The sequence below is a fragment of the Bos mutus genome, chromosome 11 (assembly GCF_027580195.1).
Source record: "Bos mutus isolate GX-2022 chromosome 11, NWIPB_WYAK_1.1, whole genome shotgun sequence".
NCBI lineage: Eukaryota > Metazoa > Chordata > Mammalia > Artiodactyla > Bovidae > Bos > Bos mutus.
In genome coordinates, this window is record NC_091627.1 from 87,688,354 (window position 1) to 87,710,593 (window position 22,240).

General features: G+C 45.6%; 1 protein-coding gene and 1 non-coding gene across 4 annotated transcripts in view; both read right to left on the bottom strand.

Annotated features, from left to right (window-relative positions):
• CRIM1 (cysteine rich transmembrane BMP regulator 1) overlaps nt 1–19,952 on the bottom strand; it is a 209,689-nt gene extending 189,737 nt beyond the window's left edge. For 2 of the 3 annotated variants that reach the window (XM_070379739.1, XM_070379740.1), the window contains exon 1: nt 19,070–19,952. In XM_070379739.1, the coding sequence (XP_070235840.1) occupies nt 19,070–19,400 (331 nt within the window). In that variant the 5' untranslated portion in view covers nt 19,401–19,952. The remainder of the gene's footprint in view (nt 1–19,069) is intronic. The other variant, XM_070379738.1, reaches the window with a different exon arrangement.
• TRNAC-ACA (transfer RNA cysteine (anticodon ACA)) lies at nt 10,537–10,608 on the bottom strand. Its single transcript has one exon. It is a non-coding gene; the product is annotated as a tRNA-Cys (tRNA).
• Nucleotides 19,953–22,240: the final 2,288 nt, after the last annotated feature.

Consider the following 22,240-nt stretch of genomic DNA (forward strand, 5'->3'; position numbering starts at 1 on the left):
ACAAGGAAAAAAAGTGTTTCCCTGATAGAATTTCAACAAACTTAATTGCAAAAATGATCCAGGTTTTTTGAAGTGTTATGTGTATGCCTTGCTGGATAACTCCTAGTCCTCTGGTAGAAGAGGGCAACTATTTCAAATCCTTAGAATCACAGGTAACATCAGTAACAAGAGCATATGTCACATGCATGCAAAGCACAAAGGCTGCAAATTCATCTTGGAGTAAATATCTAGTCCCTATTTAGGGCATAGTTAATTATATCCATTTTTCATACTAAGTAAACATTTGTAATCCAATAATGCACTACCAAAAAGCAACAGAATTAAAATGTCTCTACCCAGTGGGCTGGTTATTTGCACAAACCCTACAAGTCATTACAGAGCTTCGGTGCCCTCAGAGTCAGTACAGTTCTGGTGGCAGCAAAGATCTAAGACAGAACAATGAAGGGCCACAGAACTCACACCACAAGTCCCAGACACAAGTGGTCAGATCCTTAGTAAGGGGACAAGAGACAATCATGGGCATCTGCTTGGACAGCCCAGGCACTCATGGAAACAAATCAAGACTACACAGAATTTTCCCATAAATCCACCTTGAATGACGATTTTTTTTCACTTCTTGCCTTTTACACTGTCCTGGGGAGAGGAAGTGAAGTGGAAAGTTGCAGTCAGTACACCTGGATTAATCTGCTGACATCACAATAGAGACTATGGAGCAACATAGGAAGATGTATTTGGTGTAACTTTAAGTGGAAAGAAGATATGAGATGTGATTAAAAAAAGAGAGAGAGAGAGAAAGACAGAGAGGGAGGGAGAGAGAGAGATACCAGACAGTTTTAAGTGGAAAGAAGCAAGATGTATAGTGTAGGATACAAAAACATATGCATGTAGAGAAAGCCTATACAAGATGTATATATAAAAACACACAACTGATTGCCCTTGGAATATGAGCATTTTGGGTCACTGTTTCTCTTGTTTTCCAAACTGTCTAGTAAAGTTATGTTACTATTATAATAGTTTTCTTAAAAAGAAGGCAGAACGCCTAGTATTTGGCCTCAGGGCGAATACTTCGTTATGGGAAATAAGATGTTCAAGAAATACAACTACAGAGAGGAAATTTAGGTAACACTTTTGATCATTAAAGGGATTTGGGTCTCTTTTTACAAGGCAAGGCCTTTCCCCACATGTAACTAAGCTCCAAGAATCTCTGAGTATGAAAATTTCTAGGGAATTTCTGTATCAGTCCTTTTGATGGTCTACCCTTTTTGACACATGGCCAGGGTAGGACATTAGCCACCACAAATCTGATGAGGACCTTCTTAACTGCAGCAGACAAGGTGCAGGAGCAAGATGCCCACAGCTTTATGTAAGTTGCTTAGGAGTCAATCTACATGTACTTACCTATACAGATTAATAATGGCACACACAGAATTTTTTTTTTCTGTTGGAATTAACAGAACCTAACACTCATGGCACCCCACTCCAGTACTCTTGCCTGGAAAATCCCATGGCCGGAGGAGCCTGGTAGGCTGCAGTCCACGGGGTCGCTAGGAGTCGGACACGACTGAAGAGACTTAGAGACTTAGCAGCAGCAGCAACACTCCAATTAGAAGAAAATGCTATCATCACAGAGAAATGGACATAAGAGACGGACTCTCCGTCTCTGAACGGAGACAAGAGCACTGACGCCAGGAGGAACTTTTCCACGTTTGCGCATTGCGTATATGGATGTGTGTGCACATGTCATTTGCAACGTGTGCACAGCTGTGCACTGCAATGAGAGTTTTCTACTGGAAAAGACAGGGTCTGTGCTTCCATTCACTCTAAACACAGGCACATGTGCAGCCTGCCCACTGCCCGCTGCCAGTCCACTGGTTCCCCTGCAAGGCTTCCCTAGGGCACTGATGAGTCAGTCTTTACTCCTCAGAGAGCCCCATGTGCTTGCTTTCTCTGGCATGAACATGAAATTTCCCCCCAGTGCTTTCACTGGGGTGGCTGTAGGCAGGACAGCCTGTAAGAGTCTGGTTCAAGAAACCGATTTCTCATAGCTCTGTGAGGTAGCTTTCCGGACTCAGAGCAACACGGCTATCTATACAGCGGGAAACGGTACTTGCGGGTCACACTTCACACCCTCTCCGGCTGGTCCTTGGCGGAATCCAGGAAGTCTACTTTTCAGTTACAAGGACTGTTTACCTTGGCTTCTGACCTAAGGGGCACTTCCCTCCTTCAAGTGTGTTTCCCAGTCCTCTGCCTCCAGTCATTTATTTTATTAAAGTCTCAGGATAAAATGTGCTGTTCCGGTAGCAAGAACAGCTCTGGACCTTCACCCACCACCTTAAATAAACTGAGGAAGCTCAGGTTTGAGGGGCACACGTGTCTGAGTTGAGCAGCCTCCACCATTTAAGTCAGATACTCCCCCTGCTGATAAGGAGGTGGACAAGAAAACACTTGAGGAGAACACACTTGCCACCAGGGTCTGAGAGCTGACTTTTAAACTTTCAACAGTAACGAAACCACATGAAAGTTAAAAAGAGTATTTTTAAAGAGTTAGAGGAACATCAAATGGATTCTCAAAAATTATCTCACTTAGAACCTTCACCTTTCATTGCCAGCTAAGCATTATATTAATAACTTCACTTAGCAATCAGTTCCAGCTTGCCCTCCTCCCACCATTGTCTAACAACCAGTGGTGAAGAATAAAAGGCTCTAAAGTGAGTTACTGGAAAGCCACCAATTCATGACACCCACACTATGAACAATCACCCTCAGGTTGCGAGACGAGGCTCTTTAAGGCAGGAAAGTTGAAGGGACACGCTACAGCGGTGACATCAAAATTAAACTTGCCCTTAAACTTAGCCTAAGACAATGGAGCTCGCTGGGCACATTCACCAAAGTGATACAAGAGTCTGGGTGCCTGAGCTATATCCAGGATGGTTCTATGTTGTCTAGGAACCTGTATACCTGATCTTGACCAAATCGCTTTCCTTTCCCAGTTGAAAAGCTTAGCGCCAAATATGTGACCCAAAGGTCATAACTTACTGTTGTGTCCTTAAGTGTCTCAAGTTGCACTGTCTGAATTTGCAAACCACTTTCAGACCTTCAGAAAAATAAACAAACAAACAAACAAGCAATGGGGTCATGGCTAACTGTGAAGGAAAAAACAACTCCACACTGCTCAATAACAAGTTGGGACTCTAGCCATGAGTCATCAAGAATTCCTCCATCTCTGAAGTCATAGGGCTTGGAGTGAATCCAAATGGGATTTTGCTTTTTAAATTCCTTATATTGCATTCCTATGGACTTCCTGTGAAAACCATTGTGCGGCATTTTTATTATTCACAGTCATACACTTCCAACCCTCCTGTTCCTTCCTCAAAGAAGCTGTACAGTTAAATTCCTGAGGACACGTGCAGATCACCTGGGGGCAGTAAACAGGCTGTGTCATTCACTGGCACAGCACTCAGACTATTCAGTGCAGTTTGTTAAACTCCCTCATGTGTCGACATTGTCGTCTTAGACCCAATCTTGGATTCGCTGAGAATCCAGAAGTTTGTTTCATCATCACCGATTATTCATATGGTCACCTGGAACTAATTCGTACTTGTTTATCAGTTGTTTCTAAGCAGCTGATGGCCACAGCATCTCCACCGCTACAGGCACAAGATCCCTGGGTGGTAAAGACCTTATAAATAGCCACCCACAAGGATAATTCCTACCAATGGATGAAGGCTTGGTGAATGAAAGATGACACCTGTATGACAAACTGGCAAGAAGAAAAGTCCCCACAAATAAAAATTGCCTTTAAATATTTGCCAAGATAAATATAGCTGAAACTGACCCATTGCAGCAAACTCTAAAAAAATTAATTCTAAGAATGATTTGGGGGAGACTTCTCTGGTGGTCCTGTGGCTAAGACTCCCAACGTGGGGCAGGGGGCGGGTTCGATCCCTGCTCTGAGAACTAGATACTGTAGGTGGCAACTAAGAGTTCGCATGCTTCAACTAAAGATTCCACACACTGCAACTAAGACCCAGCATAGCCAGATTAATTACTTAATTAAAAATAAACATTTAGAAAAAGAATGATTTGGGGAAAAAGGGGTAGGGGAGGACATGAGACGGTCTCAAGTTGTCTTCTGCCAATAATATGAGACTTCTCCCTAGGATTCTCTTTACAGGTAAGTGTCATCTATTTTAGTTTCCACAATACAGACCAAACTGTTCAGATGGAAAAGTTGTGTAGGATATCTTGGATGACCTTGCATCGAGATTTAGTCAACAAATGCTCGTTGAGGTCTTCCTGTGCGCCAAGCTCTAGAATAACACACTATCCTGGCACTCAAGGGGATCACAACGAGGCCAGGAGACTGAAATGTGAACCCTAACACAGTGTGAAAAATGCTATAACAAGGAAGAAGAAAGTGCTATCTATGGGCAGGGGGAGGACAGGGAGGATGGCATTATTTTTTTCCCAGCAGAGCAGGAAGGCTTCACAAAGGAAGCAGCATAAAATTAGAGAGGCTGAGGATGAGAATACATTTTGAAGGATATGTGAAGATAACTCTGGGGAATCTGAAAGTCAACACCACATTGATTTTCCAGTGGCTACTTTGCCTCCACACCTTTGAGGGCAACAGATACTAGGAAGTATGTACCAAACATACCTCCTAATTTTCTGAGTTCTCAAAGGGTGTTTGTCCAAGATAATCTTGAAATAAATCATAGTCAGGTACCGAATGAATTTAGGAGCCTACTTTTCCTTTACCTGTGGGCTTTTAGTAATAACATGCAAATTACTAAGGTTCTAAGGGAAGTTAAATGCTTATTACACTAAGATTATTTTAAAAAGTACTGTTGGGATCTTTATGCATAGGACAAGAAAAAAATAAAGCTCCCAGTTCCTTCCTTCCTGGCCGTCATTCTTCCTGTTTCTCTCTCTGCAACCCTTGACACCTTCTACTTTTCTGATGCAAAGGCACAGGCTCACATATTCACACACAGTTTAGAAAATATAATACATGGACTATTTTCAGTGCCAAATGCAGCTGTAATTATATATTTCTTTTGGACATGTTTTATGTTCTTAAAGCATGTAAATACTTTATCTCCCTCAAGTTTTCCAGAACTCTATTGGCAGAGTCTTTTTCCTTTCTCCTTCCAAAGCATCAGATACAATTTCCTTAACTTGCTTGCTAAGGGCGCACCTTTTCCCAGCACAGTCTTTGGAAATGATTTATCTCTTTCCAACAAAACACACCTCTGGCTTCTTGTATCTCTCCCTTTCTGCGCACCTCTCTCCCGTGACCCCCCACCCCCTCCCCCCCGCCCCCAGAGGTGTTCCAATTCTCCCCCTAAATTTCTACTTTTCCTATCACATGTAAAATTCCCATGTAAGGCCAGAAGTTATGTTTAGTGATAATCTACTATAAATCAGCCCACACTGCCTTAAGGATAGTAAAACTTTGGTCCCCATCACCAAGAAATGAAGTCAGTCATTTTCCTGCGCTCCACTTGTCCAGATAGGTATCCCAATTAACCAGGCAGTTTAAAAGCCAAAGTACTTTAATTAAATTGTTTTTTTAATGTCATAAAACAATGCACCATCTTTATTTATTAAGAAGTCATTTTCAGTTTGCTGATCTACAGAGTAGATAGTACACTTAATTTGCTTCAAGCATGGAAGCTGTTCTCAGCACGTCCATAATACAATGCAAAGTATTCTTCGTGTTGTGCCACAGCCGCTGAACACACACATGCACACGCACACACTCTATATGCAAAGTCACAAAGAAGGAATTATCACAACTTCCTGTCTCTCAAAGTCACATCTGTAACTGGACCAGGGGCCAGTTGCTGATGCTACGGATACATTTTATCATCCTGGACACATCTTCTTAAGCCAGCAAGGCTACCACAACTTCATAAAGATTCTTTTATGTTTTTAGCACTTTCTAATCCACAGTATCATATTCCACAGTGTCAAATGAGTTCTATGTACTGGCAAACACTGCTTTTCCCCCAAACATTTCTACAGACTCTTCTGCCAGTCTACTAGCCCGGACACCATTATTCGAAGGGTCCTCACTGAGGATGCAACCCTTGGCAGCAACTTCTCTTCAGAGGTCGGTTATGTACAGCCAGAGAGGGAGCTGCATGCAGCCATGCTGGGGAGGAGGTGGAGGCAACAGGAAGATGCTGCAACACGTGCCTTTCCAATGGCTTTCAGAGCACATGAGATTCAGCTACACTGGGTCATGGCATGGATTCATCAGGAGAGGAGGAGGGCCAAACCATAGCACAAAGCTGTGGGTGTGAGAGGTACCAAATGGACCTTCTAGAAGACTCTCCTGCTAACAGATACACACTAAACCCTCTGGCTGCTTCTAAGAGAGAAGTGTAGGGCCCCAGGCATTCAAAGTTTTCTTACTGCCCCCACAATTTAAAAGTTCTTAAGCTAATATGCATCAACCTAGCAGGAAGAAAACCAAATAAAGACCTATTGAAACAGCAAAGAAGAGTTAAGCAGAAGCTCTTCAGGCAAAAGCTCGGGTTACTAAATGAATACCACCCACCCCTCAATGGCTATTTCAGATGCCATCACTACTAGCTATCCAGAAATCTACCCTGAAAGAGAGAGGATAAAGGATTTAACTTTTAATATTATCTTCAAAAAAGAAAAGGAGGAAAGACAGAGCAAGCCATAGTACTCCACTAGAAGTGTTCTCCATTTAACAACATAAAATGCCTACTCAGTTAAAAATCATCTTTGGGTGTATAAAGCAGTCATAGAAAACCAGAAGTAAAATAAGTTCACACTGCTTCATGGAAGAGATCTACATAATAGTTGCTGAGTTTTCTCTTGTCGAATACTCTCAAATGGAGTATTTAGCGCTCAGCAGACTTATTAACGAATAAATGTCCAACTGGAATTAACTAGCACCTCATTCTGGAAGGCTGCTCTTGGCAAAAATGTAATATTCACAAGGCACAGCAGGCTGACTACAGTGTACACCACGGGCTGGGCTGAGCATCGCATTCTTCAGAGCCATACGTATGACGTCAAGTTAAGGGCCAGGGGTCCACACCACCTAGCAGCTCAATGCCCTGTCGCTGGACAACGTGCGAAGGAAGGGTGAAGCTTCTAGACCCCATAGACAACTTTCCAAGCTTCACGGTTGACCTGGACGGGAGAATCTTCACTGAAGATTTGCATCTCGCACACGTGCGGAGCACCTCCCCGTGGGGGTGGCAGGGCCCTCCGCAGAGCCTCATTCACTTCACCCTCCCCACAGGAGGCGCAAGAGCCCGTGCAGCCCGGGCCCCTCCTTTTGTGCATGATCACTGTTATGCTTCTTTAAATTCAGCTGCTGCTTAAGGAAACTCCCTGGCAAGTGAAAACAGCAGCAAAGGTAAAAGAATGCTGAGAATTTGGCTGCTGCCTGCAGTATTAGGAAGAACAGCAATTACTCAACTCTCTCCGAGTGTCAGAGGCAGAAACGAGCATGTGAATCTGGGCAAGTTTTGGCCTGTCTTTGCTCAAGCTTCTGCCTTTGCAGTATCTGTCACCTACCCACCTCACAGTCATAATAACTAATGAAGTAAATGAGAAGATGGAGAAGAGAGTGGAAGGCAGCAGACCAATGCAGACATAAAAGAGGTGTAAATTCTCTCGGATCCAGATTAGACCACAGTTAACACGGCTTAAAGATCACCAGCGTTGAAAAGATGTCACTGACTTCCCAGTAACTGTGTTTTGCTGTCTCCGCCGCCTCACAATAAACATAACTACAGGAGAACTCCTGATCTCTTGCTCCAAGTCCTTCCGTCTATGGCATTTGGCATACAGTCATGTAGACACTACTGCTTTTTCCTTCTCTGGCTCTGCAGACACAAGGTAATAGTTGACTCTTGCCCAGGACTTCTAGGTCATAAAAACATTGATCTTATGACCAGAAGGGCCTTAAGATAGCATCTGGTTCAGTTCCCCTGCCTTCAGGTAGGTAACTATTTAATTCTCTTTGGACAAATCAAGGCAAAGTCAAGTCAAGGGAAACTGAGAAGGTTTTATTTCAGTTACCGGCGATTAGAGGATGGAGGAAGACCTGGAAGCCAGGGCTACATTTTTTCTCCTTAATCATACTAGATTCATGTACAAGAATTTTGCAAAGTCTACTTTTCCGAGCAGCCCTAAATCCTACCGGCAACAAATAATAATCTATACAAATCCACTCATTCTTTTGATTAAAATATGGACATGTATTTGGCCCTTCATTTTAATGTTTAAATTTAATGGACACGGTAATAAATTTTTCTAAAATCTGTCTGAAATCTAAGAACTCACTATTTCTGAACACACAGCACACCCAATCTTTCTCAAATCATTTAACAATCCTTCAAAGATTCTGGCCTTCAGCGAGAAAACTGTCTAAAAATCTATCCCCCTTTCCTCCCTCAGAATGTAAATGCCCTTCTTGAAAAGGGGCAAAGCTTCCAACTATGGAAAGTAAGGAAAGTTTTTTCAAGATGTGCCTCTGACAAGATGATGGAGTGTCCTGCCTCTGCAGAGCCATAAACACACACTCTGAGGGGACAGAGCCCACACCTCTGTACAGGATTCCTCACACTTACAGGGCTCAAGTAGTCCAGCGAATCCTCAATATTCAAAGGCCAGTTCTGGCTACACTTTTTCAAGACAGGTTTGTCTTATCTTGGCAGGTCTCTTGGAGTCTTTAAAAAAAAAAAAAAAAAAGAGGAGGTATCACAAGTCTCCAATACTGAGATGCCTTTTGTTTTATCCGTTGTGAAAAGTTTCGCTTGTGGCCTTTGGATAAGATGCTAAGTTACCTCCTGTAGACCGAGATTTTGCAGGCTCAGGTTTCATTGTGCCCTGCCAGAAATTCCTTTCTGTTTTGAATCTGAGATGTTTGTTTTTTTGTTTTGAAATACTAAATAAGATAGGCACAGTCTCTAGTTACAGCCTATACCTTTATTATTATTATTTTTTACCTTGCCACAGCCAGAGCGGCTGGTTGCTAAGGACATGGCTAAAATTTCCAAAGGGCAGACCCTTGTGATTCTCTTCTCAGGGACTTGAAATGTAAAACACCTGAAAACACAATGAACCCTTAGCTTTCTTTCTTAAACGTTCATAAAACAAATATTCCCAGGATATTTCAAAATAAGGTGTTCTTTTTGGATTTGACAAACAAATACTTAAGCAGAACTCTAAAATGTAGAAGTTTCTCACCTTGCCTATAGGCTGCATATTTGAACATCCACACTTGTGATGAAAGAAGCACTACAATGATAGGTACTAGAGTGTCTCAGTAAAAAGAAAAAACCAATTTTGACTGTGTAATATGTTTTGGTTGTCATGAAGAACATAAAGAGTTTTAAACTACTGATTTCAAGGACTGTATCATCATTGTGTTTCCTTCTCCATGTTGCATAATAGCCAATATAAGGTATTTGCCTTGTAAATTCTCAGCCCATATTTACTGGATAAACAGAGGACTTGAAAAAAGTCACAGTTCCGAAGTGGGACCTCACCTACAGTCGGAACCAGAGAGGCAAGAACGTCAGGTGTTTTAATTCTAGCTGTTCTTTTCTAGCCTTCCACTGCAGCACAGACTATCCAGAGAAACCACAATGCAAACCCAAAGTAAAGCTGCAGCATCAGTCCACGTGGAAGATGGATGGAGTGCGTCGGATCAATCAGAGCAACTCACATGCACCCTGGGCACCACCTCCTGCTCATCCCAAGCTGCCCTGGCCTCTGAGCCAGCGGGCCTGCTGCTTTTTCTTCTGGAACCCCAGTGACCCTGTCTTGCCTTGGCAATGCTCCTGGGGGTGCTGTGTCTGGAAACCCACAGAAAACTTCTAACAGTAAAATACCATTTAACGCACTTCCATGAGTCCATATGCCATCCATATTAACATAGGTCACCTTTTAAAAAAAATACTAATTTGAAATAGCTCTGTGGAAGTAAGCATTCAAACCGCAAAATAGAGCAGATGGCCACATTCCCTGAAGCAAAGGAACTGAGAATTACAATCATATTGGGTCAAACCTATGAAGGTGCTTTTGGTACTGCTACTGCTGCTGCTGCTGCTGCTGCTGCTGCTAAGTTGCTTCAGTCATTTCCGACTCTGTGCGACCCCATAGACGGCAGCCAACCAGGCTCCCCATCCCTGGGATTCTCCAGGCAAGAACACATGAAGGTGCTTTTGGTACAGAGACCTTCAACTCATACTCCTCGTTCTTGGGGATTCACTGTCCCTTTCTCTCTGACAAACATCAAGAGACCATAATTGTCGGAATCCCCTGTTAAAGAGATTTAGTTAAGTGTGGTCAATCCACAAAGCAGAAATTTTCTTTAACTTATACAGAGAGAAAGCTAACAAATTAAAGAGAGAGAGTGAAGTGAGTGAAGTCGACTCTTTGTGACCCCATGGACTGTAGTATACAACGCTCCTCCGTCCATGGGATTATCCAGGCAAGAGTACTAGAGTGGGTTGCCATTTCCTTCCCCAGAGGATCTTCCCAAACCAGGGATCGAACCTGGGTCTCCTGCATTGTAGGCAGATGCTTTACCATCTGAGCCACCAGGGAAGTCCACAAAAAGAGAGAGAGAAGACAAAAAATAGAATGGAAATTGAAATATTAACTATCTTTTTCAGTACCAGGTACTCTACTGGCCATTACACATATTTTTGTGTGTCTATGCAAGTATATACATAACACACATACATGTTAATCATATACATCTAATACATGTAATAATTCTCTCCAACCCTCATTGTAATTATTTGATAAAAGCTATTACTATTCCATTTTCACAGGTAAGGAAACAAACTCAAAAACAGTTAAGCAAACTGGTGGCTTACACAGTTGAACATAGTTGATTTAAACGCAGGTCTGTCTGGCCCCAAGGCCTGCTTTTTCCCTACCACACCCTGCACAGATGAGTGAGCAGGAGGAAGGAGGGGAAGAGACCCCCTCAGGCCTGGCTTGCTGCTGCACCCCCCTAAATCCTTCTTAGTAGTCAAAGGTGGAGTTGGGGCCCCTCTTAACTGCCCCGAGATGCCTAGCACTTCCTAGCTCAGGCCTTACTAGCTGTAAATTATTGTCTTGGGCTACAACAGATGGTCCCAGTTTTCACTGTCTACCTTCAGACCACAGCCTTTGAGAAAGTTGGGCCCCTATCTCATTTATTTTGGTTGAAAACTAATTATTACACAGGTCTTACTATCACACGCCATACTCATGCTACATGCTTTACATGCACTATCTTTCTGCTATTTCAAGTGGTCCCCAGCAGCACTGGCATCACCTGAGAGTCTATGAGAACTGCGGACTCTCTGGCCCTATCCGGATTACTGCATCCAAACCTGCATGCTTAATGAGATCCCCAGGTGATTTATGTGCACATTAACATTTCAAAGGCGCGGTTTTAGCTCATTTAATCCTCAGAGCAAACCTAGGTGGTACCTGTCACTATTAACAGCTGGGGGAACTCAAGCTTAGAGACCGTAAGTGGTATCACGAAGACCAGAGCTTCAGCAGCTGCTCAGTAAATACTCACGGGCAGAGGGGAGCCAGGAAACAGGTAGGGCTGCAAAAAGAATGGAGGCATGGCCTGGCTGAAAGCCTGACCTCTGGTTTTGCCTCGTTTGCACCTACTTCAGGGACAAGTGAGACTGTGGCCCCTTTGCAGGTGAGTTGCAGCTCTACAAGCTGTTTCTTCTGCTCAAGCCAGGCGAAATCCCATGTTGACCGCCAGTGTGGACACCCCAGGAGCTAGGAGCAAAATCTTCTTCCAGAATACAATAGAAAATGCACACTGCTAGTAAGTGTTCCTCCTTCCCCAAATATTAGCCCACAGACAAATGGCTAAATTTATGGTTCCTACAACCTGTGGCAAAGAACCTGCCTGCCAATGCAGGGGACACAAGAGACGCAGATTCAATCCTCTGGGTTGGGACGATCCCCTGGAGGAGAGCATGGCAACCCACTGCAGTACTCTTGACTGGGGAATCCCATCAACAGAGGAGCCTAGAGGGCTAGTCCATCAGAGTCGCAGAGAGTCAGACATGACTGAAGCGACTCAGCACAATGCAAAAAATTTCAGATTCCTCCCTCTCTATTTTTACTCCAAATATACAAATTTTACAGAAACTATTTAGACCAAGTATAACAAATGGGCATCAGGAGGAAAGGTAGCAAATAGCTTCAGAGGCCTTTTAAGTTTTTTAACTCGATGAATTTATGGTGTTGGGATACGAGGGGACCATAATAATTCCATAATAATCTGCTCCCTTTCTAACAGCCCAAACTCCTTAACCACCAGTGATGAAATACTCCGATGGCTGAGAGTTAAACAGAACAAGAGAATGAGCCCGTATCAGATTATTTTACTTCTACTGCTTAGTAGCTTTGTTGTCCTTAAGTGTTTACCATATGCAAGCCCGTTGTTTTAAGTGCTTCACAGGGTTCACTGAGTCCTTACAGAAACCCTATTATTAACCCCACTAAACAGAGGAGAAAATGTAGATGCACAGAAGCAGAGTGTAGATTTCACCCCAGAAACCAAGTTTCTAACCATTACACTCTTGGATCAAGATATAAGTATTTCTCACAAGGAATTAATTGGGGTTGGGAGAGGGAGATAAGGAATTGAACCCTGTTCACTCAGTAACTACAGAAGAAAAAGGAACCTCTTGATTTTTTATTTTTAAGTGTGGGACCCAAATGAACCAATGTTTACCTTGAGGGCATTCTTAAGAATAGTTCACCACATCTCTGTCCTGTCCGGAAGACCAATGAGGTCTTATCCAAACTTGGAGGTTTTCCATGATTTGATCAGACTAACTGGCCAGGACAAGCAGCAGAGAGTGGTGAAATCAGGAGATGCTGATAAACAAACAGTTCTCAGTTCACTGCCGATGACACTCACCTGCCTGGTGGAAGAAGCTAGAACAAAGAGAGAAGTGCTCCCAAAACGAAAGTGCCACTTTGAACAACAGCTGATAGAGCATTAAACATGTTGGGAAGCACTCTTGATACCTATCACAAGAACTCTGAGAATGGGTAGGCTCCCTTCCCCATCCCCCGCCAACAGAGGTCTTACTCAGGCTTCTGTACCTTATTGGACTTTGAATTCTCCTTTTCAGCTTTGCCACCTGAGCCTGAAAAGATCACCTCAGATCCTGCGATTCCTACAACAAATTTTAACCACATCTCACTCACCAACTAATCATATAGAGACCAGAGAAATCACTTCTACTTGGCTTGAACTTATGATATAGACTTTTGAAGGTCTTGCCTCATTCCTTATCTTGATTATAAGAGTGGCTGGAGTAGGGCTCAGGTTTGAGAGGTCCCCAGGCTTCCCAGCTCCCCCTCCTCTCCTGCCACCCCAGGAGAAAGCCTTGTACAGAGTAGATCAATGAATGAGTGATTGATTTCTATGCAGAGACAAGCCAGAACTTTAAAAATTCAGCTTTGGAGAATTCAATCTTTGAGAAGGAAGGATTTCAGTTTGTTATTCATTCATGCTTGGCTAGTCCACTGTTTCTTCCTCAAATAATTAATTGAGCTTTACTGGGGTGTCTCCAAAACCCTCATCCTGCATGTGCCCTGTGGAACACAGTGTCATAGGAACCTGCTTCAAATGTATTTACCTTCCACTCATTTTACCATCATCTCCCTGATGGTATTTACACATGAAAGCAGCACTGCCATCTCTCATGTTAGTTAGTGCATGTTAGCCTGAACGACGTTAAACACACCCACATTTTTCAGGAATTTCACAATTAATGTCTGGAATGTGTTTTGGATTATTCTTCAAAGGATGACATAGTTGCCCTAAGATGCATTCAGTATTTTTCCCCTCCCATTTGTCATTCTTTAGTCCTCCCACTCCATTATCTTTTTGGGCCATCTGTTTTATCCATTTCCCCCCAACTTTGTAATTCCTGCCCCATGATTCCCTGAAGCATCCCCTTGTTCATCCAGATCATCACATTTTAAGCCATAAACACAGAAACCTGCACCGCACTGCTAGTTCTCCAGGCCAGAATACTGGAGTGGGTAGCCTTTCCCTTCTCCAGGGGATTTTCCCAACCCAGGGATCGAACCCAGGTCTTGCAGTTCGGATTGCAGGCAGAATACATTGCTGGCAGATTCTTTACCAGCTGAACCACAAGGGAAGCCCAATAACTCCCACAACTGGTTTTAACGCCCAAAGTCTAAGGATTATTCAGATGGTTTTCTTCATAAGTTAATAACATTTACTACAGTAAATTTACCTGTATGCTCGTCATGGCACTTGGAGAGTAAATGCGTGTTAATGGCAGCAAGATCCCCAGACGTGCTGTTTTTGCCCTTCCAGTGCTATGCCACTCAACCCACCCCTTGCCAAGTGTTTTATGTGACTGGACTCCTTGACGGCAGTGAGGGTTCTGTAAGCTTGACAGTCAAAATCAAAGTCATGAAGTCCTGTCATTTGAATATGTGCAGTGAATAGACTCTCCACATTTTGTCAATATTTACTCTGGGGAAGAACTAATTATTTCCTTGTTTACTTACATTGGTTCCTCTTCCCATGCTGTATTAAGGTGATTTCATAGGCCCTCTGCTTGCTTCTGTCTCTGGCATCTAAGAACTTTACCTAAAGACTTTTGAGATGGAAACTGAAACACCTTCCTCAAAAACAAGGAGCTCTGGGTGTTTTCATTTTTCTAACATCAGTACAAGAATATTAACTTTGCCCATCCCCTCTTCTATTTAACTGGTAAAAATCCAAATCCATGGACTCTTAACTCTGAGTCCTGCATTATAGATGTATGAGAGGAGATCTGTGGCTAGTGTGCAACCGACTGGTTTGATTTGTTCCCTGGCCTCCTAGAGCCTGTTCCCTAGGCCTCACCTCAGATCCTCCAAAAACCTTTTTCCAAGGAGTCGTCATCTCCAGTGAGTGAAAAAAAACCATAACCTTAACGTCAACAGTTTCAGAAAACATTCCATTCTCTGCTGTGAATACCCACCCCACATCCTCGGTTTTACTTACTGCCCCGTGACAAGTGGGTGGAAAGAAAAGTTAAAATACCTGGGGGAAATCAAAGGAGGATTGAGCTTTGAAAGAGACAGTTCTCACATGGCAGAGGTGAAAACACAGTTCCATTCCATAAACACGAACCACTGAGTAAATAATCACCAGGTGGGAAAAAAGTGCTTCTCTGTGATAGGGATCGCCTGGCTCTAAGGCAAAGTTCTCAGAGCAAAGCACTCTATAGTGTCCACTAGGTTCCTCACCACTCTGCCCTCACAAACCGTCAAGCTTAAGCCATCGCTGCCCTTTCCTTACTTAGAGAAGGCTGGTCATGCTCCCCCCACCCACCCCTTCCTTACAGAAGCATATTATACGAGTTCACAGAGGAGGAAAAATGGACCTCACCCCGTGGTCTGAAACATAAACCTCACTGGCCAATCCAAACATTCTTCCTAGAAAATCTGAGTATTTTTTCTCAACCCTGTCTTTCATGTTCCAAAGAGGTCTCCTACCCTGTCTTCTCAGGAGTTCAGACTCCAAACTTATTTCTATGGCTTCTAAGCGATTTACCTAGAGGCAGGCACCCTAACCAAGGAGCAGGCCACTTAGGAAGCTGCAAAGGGCAACAGGAAGACTCACTGAATCAGTGGAAATGGGAAAGGGATCTTCCCAGGGGCCAGAAAGCACTTCACAGAGTAGAGAAAAATGGAGGTATCTGGCTCTCTGCTCAACTTTAAATACAGACATAGCCAAAGATTTTTTTTTTTAAAGGAACAAGTATGTCAGGATTTACTTAGTTAACAGTCTAAATGATGCAGAAAAGAAGTCCAGGTGTATGTGTCACATGATTCACTCTTCGCATCATTTAACCTTTTCAGAAAATATTTTTCCCTCAGTGTTCTTTCTATGGAAAAAACTGTTCTTCCATGTATTCAATGCACATTCACTGAGAGCCTACTATCACTCAGGATGCCTTAAAAACCTAAGGCAGGGAACCACAATTTGGAAGGGGTCAATTTCAGACCCTACTTTATCTACTTACTTTGTGAACTGAAGTTAAAAACCTGATTTTTTTTTTCCTCTCATAAAGCTAGTATGGGGAGTGATATAAATAAAAATTACCGCAAGTTGGCAGATAGAGCAATGTAATTTGTATTTAAATTATGTCAACGAAAACAGGTGAGTCATGATAACATTTCTATACCATGTAATATGTTTTCCTCAGTATAGTCAGTTAAACAAGTTTCAAAAGAGTTTTCATTAACAGATACAACCAGTAGGGGTCATTTTAGTGCAAAAATTGCAGCAAAAGACTTCCTCATGAACAAAATGTATCAATTTCTATTTGTTAGTTATGATAATTATGTGCAAATTTCTGAATAAAAATGGAAACTGAGGGAAACACTGGCCATTCAGAAATTTTTTGCCAACTAAGAGAAAAACAAGAGAATGTCAGCATCCTCTAGGGTAATTACTGCCATAGAATGACTCCTCTAATTCTTAAAAAGGAGAAAGAAAAAAGGCTACTCACTTATCTTGTTTCCATAAATCTTGTAATCACGTGAAAATTCTTGAAATTTTAGACACCCTATTGAAACAGCTGTCTAAATACAATCATCATGCTAGGTAACACTGTCCTTTCTACTTCGGGTCCATAGATTGCAACCTGATTGCTGCTTTTAGAGTTCTATAAAAAAATAAAGTAAAAAAATGCCCTGAGCACACAAAATTGGTAGCTGAAAACAGGCTGGCTAGATGGAAAGTACTGTTAAAGAACACTAAATGTGATATCATCATGCCAATAAATACTTCCAAGCATTTTCAAGATGAATACCAAGTGTGTAGAGTGTTAACAGAAGAAACGAAGCTATGAGGGATCACCTCATTTCAGAGGAATAAAAGGCTCACCAACAAACTGCCAAAATAACTCTATACAATGACACCAGGACATTGGTGCCAAAGCTCTTGATTAGCGTGAATGTTCCCTGAACTCCACATTTTCTTCACCAGAAATCTATCATGAAGTAACAAAACAAAGGTTAGAATCTTTAGAACCTTCCCAAGTCCTTCTCAGAGCACAGCAGTTTCCACCACATTTAACCTTGTTTCAGGGTGCTTGTTCTTTTCAGATTTATGGGAGGCTGGCTTAAGTAAATTACACACTTCAAGTAGCAGGGTTCAAAGCTGCATCTTTTGGTCCAACTCATTCAGAATTCCCAAAGTCAAACACATAAAATTGTATCAGAAGTTAATCTCCTGGCCATTTTTCTTCTTTGTGAGAAACAAAAACATGTTATACGGTGGGACTTAACACCAGGTGAGAGGCTTTTGTACTTGAGGTAAACAAACTCTTGTATCCCAATGTCCTCAGGGTGCATCGGTGCACCTCCCTGCAAGTGTTCCCTTCACTCATTACTGCCCACTAGCTTCCAAACCAGAAAGGCCATCCTGATTTTCCAAAACTGTCCAAACTTTAAAATCTGCCTGGTGGCTTAGTGGTAGAACCCGCCTGCCAATGCAGGAGACGCAGGTTCCATCCCTGGGTCGGGAAGATCCCCTGGAGGAGGATATGGCAAACCACTCCAGTATTCTTGCCTGGGAAATCCCATGGACAGAGGCGCATGGCGGGCTATAGTCCATGGGGTCTCAAAAGAGTGGGACAGGACTGAGTAACTAAACAACAATAATCAACAAGCACGCACGTATGTAAAGAGAACCACAGAATGGAAGCCTTTCAACAGACCCTTGAGGCATCTACTTCCCCTCTGTTTTCCAGCACAATAAACAGATACGCAGAAGGATGCTTCAGAATAAACCCCTCCCTGGTCTCCTGCGCGCAGGCTGTTGAGTATTGACGAAGACAGGAGCAGGGGCGCCTGTCCCTCCTCCGCCCCTCCAAAGTAAGGCTGCTGCGCTCTGCTCGCACACCAGGATGCCCCAGAACAGCACCACCGCCCCAACGTCAGCCCGAGCAGGGATCCTGCGTTTCACTGGTGCTCACTATTTGGCATTAGCCAAATAAAAGGAACTCACTGCGTCTCTCTAGACCCCAAACCTGACCAGGCACCCCGAGGCCGGCGGGCAGGGCTGAAGGCCAACACCCATCAACAGTGATTCTCCCAAGAAGGAGGGCTCCACTAACCCAATCCTTCTCCTTCCATCAGACACCATGGTGCACAATACTTCACTGGAGAAACCAGCAGAACAATCCTCGTTATTAAACACACACAAAAAAACAAGCAACACGACTGGAAAGACGCGGATATCTGCTCTTAAAAAGCAGCCACTAATAGTACAGAAACAACTTTTCACTCCTAGGTGCAAGCCCCCCGCCCGGCCCCCCACCCCTCCCTTCATTCAGGAGAGAAAGCCTTTGACCACTTTCAATAGGCAAATAAATGAGTAACCACCGTCTGTAACTTCCCCTGGGCTGACATATTCCGGAGCTGAAACTGATTTATATGCGCAGGAGGAGGAAGGGGGTGAAGGAAAAGCGCAAGGAAAAAATAATACAAGAGTCACACAGGGAGTGTGAGCTGCAGACACGTCTCCTCCGCCAGCAGAAAATGGACTTAAGTGGACGTAGTGCAGCACTCGGTTCCACACTGCGCTAGTGCGAGGAGGGCGGCAGGGGCTGGACTCCCCGAGGGGCTCGCCATAGCCTCCGCAGTGCCCCCTGCCCGCGGCGCCCCCACCTCCGGGCGCAAAGCCTGGCCACTCCACCCAACCCCAACCCGATGGGCCACACGTGTGCGCGTTTGTGCGCGGCCGGGGGCGATCTCCCACCCGCCGGCCCCCACCCACGCAACCCAACCTCTCCCGCGGCCGGCCAGGCATCCGGGGAAGCAGCGAACTGGGAACCCAGGGACGCAGGGCTCACTCCCGGGGGTGGCGGGCGCCCCTCCTTTCCGAAGAACCCTCTCTCCTCGGGAAAGTCTCGGCCAAACTTTGTTCGGCGCCACCAGTGCCGAGGGGGCGGCGCGGGCCAGGTGGGAGGGGGCCCGCGGCGGGCGGCCGTACCTTCGCAGACGCCCACTTCGTACTCGGTGATGGAGTCGCCATTGAGCGGGGGGCGGATGACACAGCGCAGCCCCCGGTCGCAGGCTCCGTGGAGCCCGTAGGCGCCGCCGCAGCTCTCGTTTCTCTGGCGGGCGCACATGTAGCAGCAGCCGCAGAAGCCCTGCACGATGCTCCCGGGGCAGCTCTTGGGCTCTTCGCACTTGGACTCGTCGCAGGGCAGGCAGACCAGCGCCCGGGTGCCGGAGCGCGCCAGCAGCAGCAACAGCCCCAGCAGCGAGACCAGGAGGTGCCCGCAGCCGGCCAGCCCCCTGCCCCCCGCCACCAAGTACATCCTCCTGCGCCGCCGCCGCCTCCTCCTCGCAGCCGGGCCGGGAGCGGGGCGGGCGCCCTCCCCTGCGCGGGGCACACGCGCCGCCGCCGCACCCGCAGCCCGCGGTCCTCGCCGCCCCCCTCGGGGCCCCCGGGGCGAGCCTCCCCTCGCGGGGCGAGGCCCCCGCTCCCCCTGCGGGCCGCGCCGACCCGGAGCCCACTAGCGTTGGCGCCAGCAGTGGCTTCCCCTCCTCCTCCTCCTCCCGGGAGGGAGGGGGAAAAAAGAAAAAAAGTTTCCTCCCGGCAGCTCCGGTTCAACCCAAACTTCTGGCGGCGGCGGCGGCTGCGCTCGGCTCCAGCCCCGGCTGGCGGCGCCTCCTCCCTCTCTCCTCCTCCGCGTCGGCCGACCCCGCGGCGGCGGTGGTTGTGGCGGCGGCAGCGGCGCAGCCTCCGGGCCGGTCCCCGCCTCCCGAGCCGCCGAGTGGGCGCGGTGGCGCAGCAGAAGGTCCGCGGCGTCCGCTCCGCGCGCCCGGCTCGCCTCACTCCTGCGCCGCTCCTCCGGGCGCTTGTTTATGGCTCGAGCCTCCGCCGCTCGGGCTGCGCCCTCCCCCATCCTACCTCATCCCCCAACCCGCGCCCCCCCCGCCCCGCGCCGCGCGCAGCTCATTGGCTGCCCCCCCACCCCTTCTGGCCCGGCCGGCCCCCTCCCCCTCCTCCGCCTCCCTCCCCGGCAGCCGGGCCCTTCCTCCCTCGCACGCCTCCTCCTCCTCCCCCTCGGCCTCCCCGAGCTCGGCGCACCGAGCCGGCCCTGCGGCCGAGTCTTCGCGCGCCTCTCCCGCTACGGCATCTCCGGCGCGCTGCGGCTCGGGCGCACCGGCGAGCCATAAGAGTCGCGGCGTCCCGGAGCGCCCGCCAGCCTTCGGGGCCACCGTGGCTAGCTTGGGAGTCCCGAGGGCGAGGCAACTGCACCTCCGGGAAACGCTTTGAGCTCGGAGAGTGGCGGGGAACCCGGAGCTCGGGGCGGAGGGGAAGGCTGCAACCCTTGGCTGGTGCGCCCGCCGGATCGAAACCCGGGAAAGGGAAGCAAAACGCATGGAACCTCTGCAAAATTGGATGAGAATCCATCTTCCACTCGAGCTGGGAATAGAGTTTGTAAACGATATCATGTAATGGAGTCTCGGAACGCTCGAGACGCCTCCAGCGAAGCTGCTGGTGAATTAATTAAGTGCTTTAAAAGGTCTAGGTAAATATACCGGAGGATAAGAGGAAGACTGTTGGGGGCCGCTGTAGCTCTAGTGCGTTTTAGCTGTCCACATCTTGGTGTGTTTTGTCGCTCTGCCGTCTGTGCCGAGGTGCTTCATTAAAGGAGGGGGCGGATGGAAAGTAGAGGTGAATTTTTCTCCCTTGAGTAAGGCCGAATTGAATTACTACAAGTCTTGACATGACTAAACCTGCATATCTCATGCATCATTAATATCGTCTGTCATTGCCCCCTTTTCCCCAAGGTGGTGGACAAAAGTGGGTTTTAATTTTTTTTCATTTTCTGTGAATGTGCTAATAAAGAAGATGTTCTTTGTGTTAAACCAGGTAAAGAAGCAGCTGAAATGGTGCAGAATGCGTCGTGTGGAGGTTGTTTCTCATCTGTAGCTGTCAGAAAAAGCATCTCGACGTGATAGGCTCTGTAATGGCCCACCATTCCCAGGATGTGTTACAGGGTCAATAAAATTAGTGAATTAACAGAAAGTGACTAGGATCAGTGTGGGGGAAAAGAAAAATCAGATCTTGTGGCAGGTGTGAGATGGGAATGGCCTGCTGACCTTTTGATCCAAGATGGTCTGGCTGCAGGAAGGTGGCAGCCAAGTGGATCTGAAAATCCTGACTAATGAACCCAAAGTTAATAGCAGAGCAGTGTAAGGAGAGAAGAAACAAAGATGCCTTTGAAATCTTCTGTTTGCGGAACAAATTTATACTTCTTATAAACATTTTGGTTTAACCACTCTAATCCTGAAGGGAAAAGCCAAAGGTACCAGTGGAATATTCCCCAGTCATTGGAATCAGAAAACTAAACATTTCTCCAATCATAGTTCTTTGTCCTGAGAAGGGGAAGAGTCGCATTAATTATCACTGATTATTAGCAGTGGAAAGTGGGGAGTGAGCATACCATTTTCTGGAAGCATTTAAAGAGCTGTTGAGATGACTCGCTTCCAGGGATGTTGTAGGGACAGTTCCTATAGTTGTGTAGGAGGTCAGGTTAGATGATCTCCAAAGGACCTCATACCCTAAGGTTCTATAAGTATTAAGTGGTAAAATCATTTCAGATATGCTTGATATTCCATTAGCAAAATTCAAGAACAATAAAACATACAACGCTGTTGAACATGATTGTTTCTTGGACCCCAACGAGGCACCAGTACTCTACCGTGGGATTTGCCAACAAGCTGTCATCATTGAGCTGTGTTAAAAGGCCCTTTCCACTCTTGCAGAGGAGGTTATCTATATTTCTGTTCAAATGCAAGTATAAAGACATTATTAAAATGTAGCAGATAACATTGTAGGACTTAAGAGGAAAAGCCAAGGTCAGGTGATGGAAAAAAAATACAGAAGTGAGAAAGCTACTGTAGTTGAAAGAAAAGAGAATCATTGCCACGGTCTTGCTTTTATGTTTGTTTATTTTATTTTTAAAGGCAATATATTAAAGTTAGAGAAACCTAGAGATTGATCACAAGCAAGGGACATTATTCCTGGGATTCCAGAGGTAGAAACTTCTGGAAGGTAGGTCAACACAGGTGATAGTCTGACTCCTCATGGGAATTGAAGTCAAATGTACACAAATTTGGATGTAACAGCTGAGAAAATTCCTTA